This window comes from Plasmodium malariae, assembly GCF_900090045.1.
Source record: "Plasmodium malariae genome assembly, chromosome: 8".
Classification (NCBI taxonomy): domain Eukaryota; phylum Apicomplexa; class Aconoidasida; order Haemosporida; family Plasmodiidae; genus Plasmodium; species Plasmodium malariae.
The window spans coordinates 1,367,556-1,383,343 of NC_041782.1; the positions used below are offsets into that span (position 1 = coordinate 1,367,556).

Here is a 15,788-nt window from a genome sequence, read left to right on the forward strand (position 1 = left end):
ACGATTTAGCAATATGTGCATTCAAATGGAATAAATGAAAAGGAACAAATAATCATTGTGTGCACAAAAAATAAAAATGTACTTACGTACACCCACACATATATGTATACATTTGTTCACATATTTTTGCATGTAAACATACATGTATATGCACAAATGTAACACATTGTGCATCCGCACACTTCTATGCACATATAAGCAATAATGTATAAAGAGACAAAAAAAAAAAAAAAAAAAAAAAAAGCATATATTTTGACATCAGTTTTACTTAGTTCATCTCGTCATTTCTGACAAATCTTGCAAAAATGTTAAGTAGGCCTCAATTTTTTTTTTTTTTTTTGGTTTGGTAAAAATTAAGCAGATGGTTTCAAGATAGATAAGATAGATAAGGACTTAATTATTGGTAGATGTATATCAGTTTTGTCCTCTTGTAAAAAAGTGCATAATTGCTTAGTAATAGAAGAACATAGAGCTTCTAATTTCATCGATATGTACAAAGAATGTATAAAGTACATCTCTTTTATTTTTCTCTGTTCATCCTTGTACTTGTTTTCATTCTTGTGTTGTAGCTTCCTATCAGTGTTTTGTTCTTCCTCCTTAGTCGAGTTTTCCAAATATTTCAAGGTTTTCTTATATAACTTTTTACAATTTAACGACAAAGAAACAAATTTTACTACTGTTAGGGCGCATATGAGTGAGGCTTCAAAAAAATCTGTAAAGTTAAACGTTTTTATTTCTTTTGATGATACTAAATTATGGGGGTCTTCCTTTAGAAATTTTAACAGCTCAATCCAGTATAACACATTTTCATTCATATTTAAGCTTTGCACATTTTTAAAATGGTTAACAAAATTGTAGTGTTTATTTAGTAGTTTTATTTTTTTTAATTTCCTTTTTATGAGTTTAGTATCTAAACCACTGTTCTCTCTTACCCTACCCTGAGCTGCTGTCATTCGGTCCTCGACCCCCTCTCCATCTTCTTCTCTACATTTGTCATATACTCCATATTTTCCGCTTTCACCATGCTGACAGTCTTTGCTGCACTTTTCATTGCTTCCTTCATCATTGCTTCCTTCGTCATTGCTTCCTTCGTCATTGCTTCCTTCATCATTGCAACCCTCATCATTGCTACCCTCATCATTGCTACCCTCATCACTGCAACCCTCATCATTGCTTCCTTCATCATTGCTTCCTTCATCATTGCTACCCTCATCATTGCTACCCTCATCACTGCTGGAGATAAAAATGCCATAGTTTTCTCTGTTTATCCTTTTATTCGAATCAAAAGAGAGTTCTTCATTATACTCCAGCCCACCTGTGCAGTATAAGATACCTTTTTTTTTAAGGTCTCTTATTAACTGTTTTTCATATAACAAGTTTTCATTATTTCCGTTTTTCGTACTACAGTGATGATTCTTTAAACCCATTTGTTCATTCGTAGGAGTCTTCTTACCATTTTTACATTCTTCGTCTGTAAATTTATCGTCGATATGTTTATTATAGAACATCAAGTTATCTGCACCTTCTAGGTCGATACTGGAACTCTCTGGTAAAATGTTAGATGTCTCTCCTCTCAGTTCATTGGTGCTATATTCATCTTTTCCATCCCCATAATGTTCTTCTTCCTTTATAAATGATTGTTCAGTGCCATATTTGTGTATCTTCATTTTATTATTATTCAAATTGCTTCCATAATTCTTACCGATTTTGTAGTCTTTAACCCTTGTATGCTCTTCTACATAAAATGCGGCAGCAATATATTGGCGGTTATTCGTATGAACATTATTATTACTATTAGTAGTACTATTCTCATTATTGAAAAAAAGGAAGTTGTCATAAGAATATTTCAATGTCTCGGAGAAAGTACTCAATAGAGTGTTTGTTAAGACAGAAGTAAAACTCTTTGATATATTATTTTCTTTAAAATTTTCTTTGCTTATATGACTATTTTTTTTATGCACATAATTTTTTAAGTCTCCAAATAAAACATGCTCTGCCCTCGATTTGGTATTTTTTAATTCATATTCTTTTATCATTTTTAATACATTCTCATTAATTGGTATATTACAATTCCATAATTTTTTATCGAAATATCTTCTACTGTTTAGTAAGATTATATAAGCTCTATATAAACAATTTATATTTGTCAAGTTTAGATTTAAGTGCTTAAAAAATATGTCATATAATGTGTCATGTACATGTTTAATACGTGAAAAATTATTTGTTCTACTGCTTTCTTTACTGTACTCTTCACTGTACAAGTAATTATTTATCTCTGTAAATATTGCTCTATTACTGTAAGATGTTTTTGTATCAATGCATATTATAAGGGGAATAAATATTTCTACAAACAACTTGTAGTAATGCATATTAATTTTCTGTTTTTCCCTTTGATTCGAATTATCTGATTCATCATTACCGCTTTTTTCATCGTATGATTTTTCTCCCACTATTTCTCTGAACATTTCGGTTTGCTTATTCGACCTTGTACCAGCATAATTCCTTTTTCGATTTCCCTGGGTGTAACTCCTCTCCTTTGTTGGTGTTTCCTCAGTGGAGTAATCAGATGCATTATCACCGCACCTTCCTTTTTTCTCGTCGTCCCAATCAAACGTACCAGGGATAGAATCATCACTCGAACTAGCGTTCGCATTGACATTAACGTATCCATTAGCGCATGTATTAGAGCATGTATCAGAGTTAGCATCATTGTCAATTTCAGCATTAAGGCGGACACACGCAGGGGCTGTGGTACTGTAGCGACCTTTTCCCCTCCTGATTTTCTCTATTAAACCATTGACTTCATCACATGGAGGATTATTATTCATCGTTTCACTTCTAGCATTTTTCGGTATTTCCTTGTACGAAATGGCATTATCATTCTTACTAAGTTTTGTCCAATAGGCACTTTTTGTGCTGGTTGATTTTTTCTTATTCATGATAATTTGCGTTTCGTTAAAATATTCTTTCCTTGCATGATGAAAGTTCTCCTCTCTGTCTACATCAGCATCACTTGACAAGTAAATTTTTTCCTCAAAAAAAAGTAATGTATCATTAACACTATCAGAAAATTTAAATCGGATTAGCTCCTTTAGAGCCACCCATACGTTCGACGAGATCTGCTTTTTCTTATCTACGAGATTTATTAGTAGGTAGGTTGCAACTTCGTAGATATTTTTTTTTTTTAACTTAAGCTCTATATTTCGCCCCTCGCTCGGACCATGCCTCGAATTCATACCACTCCTACAACTGCGCAGCCTCTCCCTCTTGAGCGTCCTAAAAATTTCGCTCAAAATTTTGCACATGTACACCTTCTCAATCGATTCACTGTTGTTTAGGTAGAGTAAAACTACCGATGGATCGGTCAGTATTTTGATAAAGGAGGAACAAATGGGCGAGGGCCAATGTGATGTGTCATATTTAGAGGCCTCCCTAAAAGCTTTTAAGGTCTCCTTAACAATATTTTTATCTGTATTATTTAAATTGTTAAAAAGAGAATTCAAAATACTTAAAGTATATTTCTCTTTTATAAAAAGGGAAAAAGGTTTTAATCCCCTTTCTGACTGATACTTAAATATATTTTTGAATATGATAAAAAAGTTAGTGAAAGATAAATGTAAATATTTCGTAACAAGAGTATTTTTATATTTGCTATTAATACAATATAAAACATTAATCAGCGGTTCTATTATTTTTAAATTTTTCTCTTTTATGTGTAGACATAAAGGTATCTGTGATAAAATGATTAACGAAATGATAATATAATTTATATTATCACTACTCTTGATAAAATAGATCAAAAATTTAAATATTTTAAAAGTATCATTTTTTTTTAAAAATATATAAATTAATTTAGTTAACCCATTTTCAAAGGAATGTTTATAGTATAGTAACTTGTCTATTTTATGCTCGTCGCAATAACTTAATACACTTTGTTTATTATTTAATATTAACAATTCTTTTACTATATTATAGCAGTTTAATGTGTTATTTACGCTTATATTACAGGTATAATTATTATATATCTTTTCATTATATTCATCCTTAGAAATATTTTTTATATAGCTATTTTTAAATATATTCCTTTTTCCTAAAAAAAAAATGGATCTATTCATTATGCTCCCTAACAGCTTATCTTCTTTGCTCATTGTGTCTTTCCCTTCAACGTATTTCCCGCTCGACATGTCTTTGCTGCGTAGGTAGCGCTCTCTACTGCCTCCTCGGTTTCTGTCTCTTCTACTTCCGCTGTTTCTACGTATACTGCTATCACTGTTGCGCTCATTATTATTTCTCCTTTTTGTATATATATTACAATGGTCAGTACTACAATCGCCCTTTTCACAATTTGCACTATTACTGTTCACTTCGTCCATGTTAAGTCCATCATCGGTGATAGTTACACCTATCGCTGCACCATTCTCTCGCATTAATGCTTCTGAGTTGTTCTCGCCAGTACTATGTATCTTGTTGTATTTCTCATTTTTGTAAAAACCAGCCCCTTCTAATTTTTCCTCTTTTTTATTATATGCCAAAATGTGTTCACTGTCAAGGGTGAATCGGTTAGGTGGGCTCCCCTCACTAGTACTTCTATTCCTTATGTTGAAACTATTACCATGCATATTCCCGCTGATACTGCTGCGTGCATTCCCGCCCATACTTGCATTGCTTCCCAAATGCGAAAGCTGCTTTACGCCTAGGACATAGTACACTATTAGAAAGAGTTCGACAAAATACTTTTTTGCGTAGGACTTTATATACGTATTCTTAAACTTAATGAAATGAAATAGGAGGGATAAAATATTGCTAAAATTATTGTTCAACTTATGTATATGGAGGTTATTCATAATGTAAAACAGATAATCTAAGGTCTTATTCAACAATGTTTTATTATTACAAATCATATATATAAAGTAAATATGTTCATAATTATACTTGGATTGTATAGTGCATAACATATTTATCGTAATATAAAAATATTTTCTACATAATAATAAAATTATATATAACGACCTTTCCAAAATGTTTGCTTCATCTCTTTTCTTTTGGCTGCATTTCCATATATTATAATAATATGTGTCTAATGTATTATTTGTTTGTTTGTCTGTTTTTTCATTTAATTTAAAATTTTTATCATTTAGTACGTTCATTTTTACATAGTATGATAATTCACTAAACATCCTACTCAAAATAACTTCTATATCGGTATTGTTAATTTGTTCACTCACTAAATAATACATAAGCAAATTTAATCCATTCATTGATATACGTTTATTCGTATTATGCATACAACATATGAGATTGTTTATGTAACACCGTTTTTCATCGTTCGAAAAATATTCAATGATGATGGTATTAATTAGTTTATATAGATTCACCTCTTTCTTTTTATTACCTCTAATCATACTTAGATTTTTTATAAGACCCTTTTGATATTTATCATTATTTATTTCTTTTATTTTTTTATTAAGATACTGGTAAAATTTTTGGTGAAACTCTATAATGTATATGTAATTCCTAATATTTTTGATATTAAAATTTTTTCCTATTATACGTTTCTTCGCTTCATGAGTAGTAATATTCGTCTCCTCACGCTTTTTCGCTTCGTAGAGGTAACTCTGCTTAGTTACTTGTCGGTGGTATTCCTTACTGCCACCGCCACTGCAGCTTCCGATGCTAACTCCACTTTTGCCATCATTCTCATCGCTGTAGCATGTTTTTTCAATTATATGTTGACCGCTATCCTCGCAGTACTCCTCCGTGAAGAATTCATAATTGTTAGGCAGATTATATTTCAAGCACATTTCCATGTTATTTTCCCTAGTTTTCTCATTTTTTTCCCGAATGAAATGATAATCTTTTCTTTTTTGCTGATTCTGATGTCCCTCCTTTTTTTTTCGCATTGATTTTCTTTTTTCGTTAACGCAGTTGTGACTACTCAACTTATTCAATACATTTAAAACTACTTCTATCGAGTTGAAAAAGAAAAAAACAAAATGAGTATCACTCAAAATTTTCCTTTTCGCTAATTTTCCTATTATTACGCATATAGAACAAATACTGAAATAGCTGATTATTTTCTGGTCGTCTTTGATATATGGGATTAGCAGTCCTATGCATTCGCACAAGTAGCTACCTTCAGACTTCTTTTCGACATTTGATTTGACATTTGATTTGACATTTGATTTGACATTTGATTTGACATTTACTTCGCCCTTCACTTCCCCATTTACTTCACTCATATGATCCTCGTTTTTAGATCCCCTTTCACCGTTATCATTCTTTTCTTCCTCTACATATTTTTCATTCGGAATACTACTTAAATTATTATCATTCATATTATGCAAATAACTATGATCAGAAAGCTCAACTTTTTTATCATCATCACTTGGGATACCCCTTTTACTCCAACTACTGGTTATATTTTCACAGTCAACAATATGCTTCTTCATGTCCACATAATTTTTTTCATAATTCAAGTCGAATAGCTTACCATTTGATAACTTACCATTTGGAGATATAATTGAGGTAAAATATTTTTCAAAATTGGAAGTGTTGAAAGATAAGAAACTTTTCTTATCCTGCTCATTTATATTTATTCCTTCTATTGATATTTCGTTTTTGACCTCTACTTCATTATAATGTTTGCTACCCTTTGTATTCGAAAACTCTTCTTTTTTTTTCTTATTCATCATTCTTACATATGTTTCAGTAGCATTTTTGCTAATTTGGTTACATGTGGTTTTCTTATTCACTCCCTTCTTATAACTCGATATAGACTTAAATATTATTTCTGTTATCATTCGAAATGATAAAAGTTTCACCTCATTCACATTTGTCATTATGCAGATATCATGTATGTACTTTACCATTTTGGATATAAAGAAAAACGACTTAACTTCTGACACCACCTTGACTATAATCATTATAATAGAATCTAAACATGAAAGAGCGACTTTTTCGTACTTACTCAAAATATAAAATAGCTTGTTGTTATCCCCATCAATAAGGTTGTTAATTGGCTCGTTCCTACATTTCTTTCTGTGCTTATCGTTATGGTTAACGTTTTCCCTTTTTCTATTTTGCAATAGCTTGGACGACTTCGTCGACTTTACCGTGTAGTCGTTACATGCGATCGAATGGTTGGTATGTGATATGTTCGATTGGAAGTACTCTCCTAAGTTATTTATGCTTTCTCCTTCCGTTTGTTTCCTATGTATGCTATTAGAATATTCACTGTTACTTCTGTGTGCACTGTTTTCACGACCTCTACGTCTGCTCTTTGATAGACCCTTTGTTACGTCCTCTGTTGCACCCTTTGCTGTAATTTCACCGATGTAAATACCTTCGTTGAGCTTTTTGTTAGTATCATCATCGTCTGCTTCTTCATGCCCATTAACCACCATGCGTGTATTTCCCCTTTTTTTCGATTTGATCCTGTCTATTGTGTTCATCTTTCTAACAATTGATGGTTCATCTAACTGCTGCCTCCTTTCCTTATGTTTATTAATACACTCCCGCTTGTACCTACTTTCTGCCTCTTTTTGAGGTAAAAAACTGGAGCTTAATTTATTTTGGTAAGTATGTATTTTTATCTGATTCAAATCAAAAAGATTGCTATTTATATTTGTTGCTTCTCCATTGGTTTTATTTTCTTCATGTTGAAAATTTGGATTTAACTGATTCGTATTACACGTTTGGCATATTTGGCAAGTCTGATACTTCCGACACGATTCACAAATTTGGAATGTTTGATATATTTTCTGCCTTTGGTTTAGCACAATTTTCAAGAATAAGTTAATAAGTACATCGACGATAATAAAAGTGGTCTGAAAAATTAGAGGGTGTTGTATGAATAAGGAATAATAAAGAGTCTTCAATGAATTTGACAAAATTTCATACGATTGGTTACTAATGTTTAAATGATACATATCCTTATGTTCATTTGGTGATGTGTCTTCTTTTATTAATTCATAAAAATAATCGTTATATATAATATCTCTATTATTTCCAGACCAATGCATAATAAGTTGAAAATCCATTTTTTCAACCAATTTCTTCGTTTCTTTGATAAGAAACTCGTTGTCAGTAGTTGCCTTGGTGGAGTTCATTTTGTTCAAATCGCCATCAGAACAATACTTTTTTTTCATTTGCTCTTTAAAATAGTACTCGCTTTTGCTAACAATTTCGCTGTTAAGAAATTTAAAATAAATAGCAAAATTCTGAACGTTCATAAGATTTAACTGTGAAATAGGTAAGGTTAAATTGGAAATATTTGAAAGATAGTATAAAGACGAAAATATTATTATAAATTTATAAACATAAAGACAGGAATAAAACGGGATAGTACTCCAATTGTCTCCTAACAAGAGATCGCATATATCTCTAACCATATATCTACTATTTTTTAAATCAAAGTGATTTACAAAATAATTATTATTGCTTAGTATGATGTTCTCTTCAGTTGTTATTAAGTTAGACTTCGTCCTATGCTCACTCTCCCCTATTTCAGTAGTACCAAAATTGCATTTGTTCATTTTAATTTGTTTTAATTTTTTTGCTATACTTTTTAACGATTTTAGCAAATTTAACTGTATATTTATTTCCTTCTCTTGATAAAGCGAATTAATGATTGGATCCACTAACAGTTGGAATATGAACAGAGTGTCGAACTGTCCGTTGAGCGGTCCACTGTGTGTATTGGCAGCGTTGTTGGGAGCACATCTGTATGCGGTAGTAGTTCCTATAGTAGTAGTGCTGTCTGTGATAGTAGAGCCTATGGCAATTCTACGTGCAGTAGTGTCACCCATGACAGTGTTATATACAGCACTGCTATGTAATGAAGTGGATTCCGCAGTGGAATGTTCGATGCAAATATCACCGCTGACTTCTCTGCTGAGCCTGGAAAATATGTTTCTCCTAAATATAGAATATGTATTTATCTCTTCCTTGTACAGTTCATCGATGTACTTGTTCCTTTTGTTCATTATCTCTTTCACTAACTGATCATCCTCCCCCTTAGGTGAAAATTCATTTTTATCAAAGAGCAATACATGTTCAAATGTGTTATTATATTTAACCAAAGTTAAGTACACATACTGAACGTACAGATGAAATATGCTACTATTAACATATACTTCATTGATGCTATACAAATATTGAAATTTTCTGGATGGTATTTTTTTAACACATAAACCAATACTTAATATTAAAGTGGTACGAATATTTTCAGCATTGATAACATAATTAGATTTTCCAAAAATATAGAATGCACTAGTTTTTCTATTAGCTACATCTGAGTAAAAAATATTATTTAAAGCAAAAAGAATACGAAATAAATTTTGTTCATCTAATACATTCTCAATATAATAAGCTGTTATATATTGATTGAAACTTTTACTAATAGAAAAGTTCATATCATTTTGTAATATATAGCAACCTAACTTGTCCTCAAATAATTCATGTGTTTTTTTTACTATGTCATTTTTTTGATCTAATTTTTTTCTTAATTCTTCTAAGTAGTTCATTTTTTTTTTTTTATCAATTTTTGGATTATTACTAAATTCTTTTTCAAATTTTATTGATGCATCTTTGTTTATGCTAGATTTCTCACTAGGAAAACCATCCCACTTGGTTCCCTTTTTTTCCCTGCGCCATTTCTGCTCTTTTTCTTCCTTATTATGTGGGTATCCAGTCGTGCCGCTCCTTTTTCCGCTACTTATATCGCTACTTATGCCACTACTTATGCCGCCAACCGTTGCGCTGTTTGCGCTGTGCAAATGCAGAATGTGCTTAATGCTTGCTTTATAAATGGCTTGGTATTCGTTAAGGTATGTCAAAACACTTTCTATATTTTTTTCCTTAGTCAGATCGGTATTATACTTGTTTGATAGCAACATGAAGTTATTGAAATCTAACTGGTTGTCAGTGTTTCGTTTTACACATATGGCATCATTTCTCATGAGCTGTATGCATTCGAAACACTTTCGTGTATACAATGTTGTACACTTTTCTTTATATAAATTAAAAAAATAAGTCTTATAAATATATGAAAAATTTGTATATAGAGTTAAAAACATATTCTCGTTATCATTTATAGCTATCTCATCATTAAGTTTGAAAAAAATGGTAATAAGCTTATTTGCATATTTCACATTAAAATATTTAGCTATAACACAAAGGTTGTTTACAGTTCCTAAGTAAAAAAGAGTGTTTTCAAATTCTTCATTATTCTGAATTGTCCTTAGAAGCTCTACTAATACATAAAAAAATATGGTAATATATGTTTGATAGCTGTATATTTTTTCTATCTCCCCTTTTACATAGCTAGTAAAATATACTTTCATCAACCTAAGTAAGCTTGCAAACTGATGACTCAGTGGCTCAGCATTAGACAAATAAAGCACATTACTTCTACACCTGCTCCTACTTCGGTTTCGATGTGCGCTTCTTTGACTGACTCGGTTACTATCTCTTCCGTTGTGCATTCCACTTATAGTAACACTAGTATTCCTAATGCCTCCAGTACCTCTAGTACTTATAGTACCCCTCTCACCCCTGTAAATGTTGTCCCCATCGATGGAATCCATTAACTTACGGACCCCCTTCAAGTCCAAGTTAAAATAAAGCTTAATAAAGGCATTGACCTTCCTTCTTCTCCCTTCATGACATTTGAATGAGTAGGTTTTTAAGTACGTATTTATCAGCTTTATACTAATAGTTTTTGCTATCTTTATGTAACACAATTTTATCAAATAGTTGTATCGGTTAATCCATTTCTCCTTTTCTATTTTTTGGAAAAATTTTTTTTTCCTCATATTTCGACTTTTTCGATGTTTATATATTTCTCGTCTTTTCCGACCTTTTCTATACCTTCGGCCAATTCTCTTTATGTTTTCTATTATTTTCTTATAATATATACTGTCCCCCCCGAATAACGGAACGAATCCGCTGTTCTGCAGCCCATTGTGGTGCATTTCACTATGCGTTATTACTCGGTCATGCAAATGCAAAAAGGAATGCATTATTTCAAAGTAGGTATGATTCTGAATGAAGGAAATACTTTTATTATGAGTAAAACTCCTTAAAATAGACATAAGCTGCAAACTCAAAAACGACACAGCTACATTTGGGTGATAACAATACATAAATAACACAGACATTATTTTACTCATGTTTGGTAATACTAAATAATTATAATGCAGTCTTGAATGTAATCTTAAATTTTTCTTATTCATATAATTATACAGTGATATACATATAATGTTTAGTGACTTCAGAACAAGTAAAACAATTTTGTAATTGCTTTTTATGTTAATTAAAAATTCAAATAACAAGGCATATAAAATCCTGGGTGAATATATAGAAAAGTTGTATTGAAAAGCAAATGATATTAATTCCTTTATATAATCTACTGAGGGATACATATATATAAAATAGTGCAAGTGCGTGTCATAAAACATTCTATTATTAACAAATCCGTCTTTCAAAATTTCCTCTTCACCATTATTAACATCTATTATTGAACCATTACTATCAACAAAGTAACCATACTTTTTACTTTTCATCTTAAAATTTGAGTCATTACTTAATAATATATTTAAAAAAAAATGAAAAATTTTTATAATATGTTTATTTGGTATTAAAAGCCATGTTTTTATTTCGTCTTCATAACATCCTACGTTCATTATTTCATCTGAGTTATCATTGCCCTTTTCATTTATGTACTCCATTTTTCCTTCCTTCATAACGATTGAACCTTTTCTCCTTGTGCTCTCCTCCTCGTTGTATGGACCACTGTAAGGGGAAACCCCTTTCCCCCTACCGCCGGCAATTTCATTTAAATTTACATCGTTACCACCTCCGGTGCCACATCCGACCTTATACCCAATACCGTTTCCTTTATCGCTTCCTTTTTCGCTTCCTTTATAGCTTCCTTTATAGCTTCCTTTATCGCTTCCTCTATCGCTTCCTCTATCGCTTCCTCTATCGCTTCCTCTATCGCTTCCTCTATCGCTTCCTCTATCTCTTCTTTTATCGCTTCCTTCATCGCTTCTTTGACCACGTCCGACGTCATTTCCAACGCCGCTTTTTTGGCAATTCCCTGAAGAGGTACCTCTTCTCCTGACCACGTAATCCTCACTCGCGTACAGAACGCATAAGGGGCTGCTAACCTTCGGGAGAAGACCAAATATAACATTCGGATTGTAAGAGTAATGATCAAAATAGTGATGAAAAGACAGTAGTAAGTTAATTTCCAGTAATATATATATAATGGTTAGGTCATTATTATATGTATCTGATATGTCTGCAATAATTTGAATGATTACCTCTATATTAGTATTATTCTGATTAGTATCATTAATAAAGCTATTTAAATATTTGAAACTTTTTTTATAGTTAGAAGGTTTTTTCATAATATTTTGATTAGATAAATGTGTCATGGTATTTATGTCTAGACCACTTGATATTATTAATATATAATGCTTCAATATAATAAGAGAAACGATGATACCTATTTTTGTATTTGATTTAAACTTCTCTTTCAAAAAGTTGAATACACAATTGTTTGTATAAACACATGATATAAAAATAGTAAAAATTTCCATAATTTCGATAAAGGTAGATATATAATGGTTTGATATAATATGTTTAACTACACTCTTAGAATTACTATTAACATAATTTTCATTAATTAATATGTATAATAAACAGTAAGCTAATTTTAATACATGGTTAGTGAACACTACTAAAAGATGTACTTTATTTAAACAGTTTTGTAGAATAACTCTAAAACTATTTATTATTCTATAATCTGGTATACCCTTTATATTTGCATAGTTTATATATAACTGGCTATCATTATTATATATACAAGATATATCATGTATTCCTGTATTATTAATAGTTGTATTAAAAAATACAAAAAAATAATATATATATATTTCTAATATTCTTTTAATATTATGCTCTTCATCCTCCTCCTCCTTATTTATATATAATATTAACCTTGAAATAATATAAAGGATTTTCTCATAATATTCATTAGTATATTTCATCATAACAATTGTATTAAAATATATATCTAAAACTTTTGTACATATCATACTTATGTCATCCACTTTCTCCTTATTCTTTTCATTCCATATACTGCGCCTACTTACGAAATTTTTTTCATACTTCATCTTACCACTTTTTTCACTTACCCTTTTTGTACCATCTTTAAAATTAGAAGTACTCCCCTTTTCTTCACCACTGAGATTTCTCCTACCTCTGCTTCTGTGACTTCTTTTGCCACAATTTTTGCCACAATTTTTGCCACTATTTTTGCAACTATTTCTGTCACAATTTTTGCCGCTATTTCTGTCACTATTTTTGCCACTATTTCCGTCACTATTTTTGCCGCTATTTTTTCCGCTACTTTTTCGACTGTTCCTTATACAGTTGATGTTCCCTTCGGGATTCCCATCAACATGTTCACATTTTGCTAATTCATGGCCACATCTGCTATACATTTGTGCTTTATCCTCATCTTCAGTGAATGAGTCCTTCTGCTGTTTATTCGTATTAATTTTCTCATCTTCCAAATGGTCTTTTTCGGTAACACTTTGAATTTCATTTGAACGCATAAATTCCTCGTGTTTTGCTAATGTAGTCGATACGCTAACACCGTTTGCATAAACACGTTCGCTTTTTTTATCCTCTGTCTGCACACCTTCCTTATCACTATTAACCCCCCCATCATTTGGACAACTGAAGGTATTATTCGTTGAGTCCGCTTTGTTATTGCTGCTGTTAGACTCGATGCTTGTACGAGGAAGGGAGCCATCATTAAGATGATAACTACTCTCACTGATGTTGCCTCTGCTGTTCTCTGGTACATTTTCACATGAGTCTGACATGTCCTTTTTTGGATTTTTCCTGTATAGACTCGTTTGACTGATGATGTCACTAAAAATGTTTCCGTTATTTAACGTGCAAGGTAAATTTGATTTTAAGGATGACTGTATGGTGTAAGTAGTACATGTGTCATCACTGGTATTTTCTACTGACAGCTGAATAACATCATTTTCAATATACACATTAGTATTTTTATTGTTTGTTAATATGAAATTTTTCTTTTTATAACTCGAATTCATATACATGATACTATACAAGACCGAGGGGAACTGGATATCGTCAAAAATTTTCAAAAATATTTTGTACATCATATCAGTATGTTTATTACTGCAGCTGTTATTACTGCTGCTGTTATTATTGCCGCTCTTGCTACTGCTGCTGTTATTATTGCTTCGACTATTATTACTTCCATAATTATTAATGCCACTATTACAATAGCGATAATCTAAATATATCATGCTCTTAAATACATCGATGAGCACATTCTTCGCCAGGTGAGGAACTTGCATAAAGATATCTACATACAACTCAAGGTACGTGTATACGTGATCACGGAGATTGTTATTACTACTAATGTTGCTACCTCTATTGTTACTGCTAGGATTATTATTCCTATTTGACTCCATGTAATAATTAACTCTTTCTATAATTTTCTTTTTTAAATAACTATCTTCTTTTATTATACATAACATTAATAATCTCGTCATTATATTATGCCGTTCATCGTTTTTTTTAATATAAAGCATTTCATTAAGTATGAAATTTATTATATTTTTAATAATATTATTAATTTCTGACTTCTTCACATTATATTTATTGTTTAGGTTACTGCAACAAAGCATATTGTACTTACTCGAATTGTAACTCTCTTTTTGAAAAGCAGAATTGATGTTAGCTTCGTTTATTAAGTGTGTTTTGTATTCTTCTTTTTTCAGACATATCAGGTTTGAAATTTTGGTGTACTTAAAAACGTTACTTAATCCCTTTCCTTGATCAGTTCTGTACCATTTGGAATAACCACTGGAGTTTCGGCAGCATTTTCTATTGCACTCACGGCAATTATTACGCATGCGGGCCTTCCTTTCACGGTAACCGCTCCATCTGCTATAGCTTTTGCTGCTGATACTACCACTAATACTATTATTACAACTATTAACATGACCATCCCCCAGCATTTCTATATTTCCCCATTTTGTAAATTCCTCTTCATAAACAAAGCAGTATTTATCACCATCAAAAAAGGTATATTTTAAAATGTTATCGAATATATTTACATCATGAAATTTTGCGGAAACCTTATCTTGTGAACCTCCCTTTTCAACAATTTTTATTTCATCCTTTATATTTTCTTCAAAATATGTATCAACAGCATTACTGAAACGATTATAAATGCAGTAATAAATAATATCGTAAGTTAAGTATAATAACAAAAGTTGGTTATCATGACTAACCTTTTGTATTTGTAGAAAAGAAAATACATAATTTAAAATTTCACATTTATGATACATAATGTATATTTTAAGGGTGTTCATTATTTCGTGGTTCAATTTTTTTTCTTCATCCAGACAGTTCAGTAAAATAAATATTATCTCCTCTAGCTCAAAATTTTTTATATTTCCCTTTTTTCTCATCTTGCTCAAAAAAGTTAAAGGGAAAATAGAAACGTGAGTGCTTATGTTTGTATAAATATATGTGCGTGCAAATGTATTATATACGTGCGTATGTAGGGATGTACATATGGGTATACACGCGCACACTTGGTTTTATATTCTACATATACACCTTTTAAAATGAGCGAAAAAATAAAAGTGCGTGGGTCCCCCAAATAGCGCTACATAATTGCATTTATTGTTGTAAAACGTGAAATGTGAACAAAAAATTTGTGTACAAGA

At 31.2% G+C, this 15,788-nt stretch overlaps 1 protein-coding gene across 1 annotated transcript; it reads right to left on the reverse strand.

The window, feature by feature from the left end:
* Nucleotides 1-353: 353 nt before the first annotated feature.
* PmUG01_08037600 (conserved Plasmodium protein, unknown function) lies at nucleotides 354-15,527 on the reverse strand (the record flags this gene model as incomplete). Its single annotated transcript, XM_029004543.1, has 1 exon — nucleotides 354-15,527. One exon carries the CDS (start codon nucleotides 15,525-15,527, stop codon nucleotides 354-356), a length of 15,174 nt encoding a protein of 5,057 aa, XP_028861222.1.
* Between the last annotated feature and the right edge of the window lie 261 nt (nucleotides 15,528-15,788).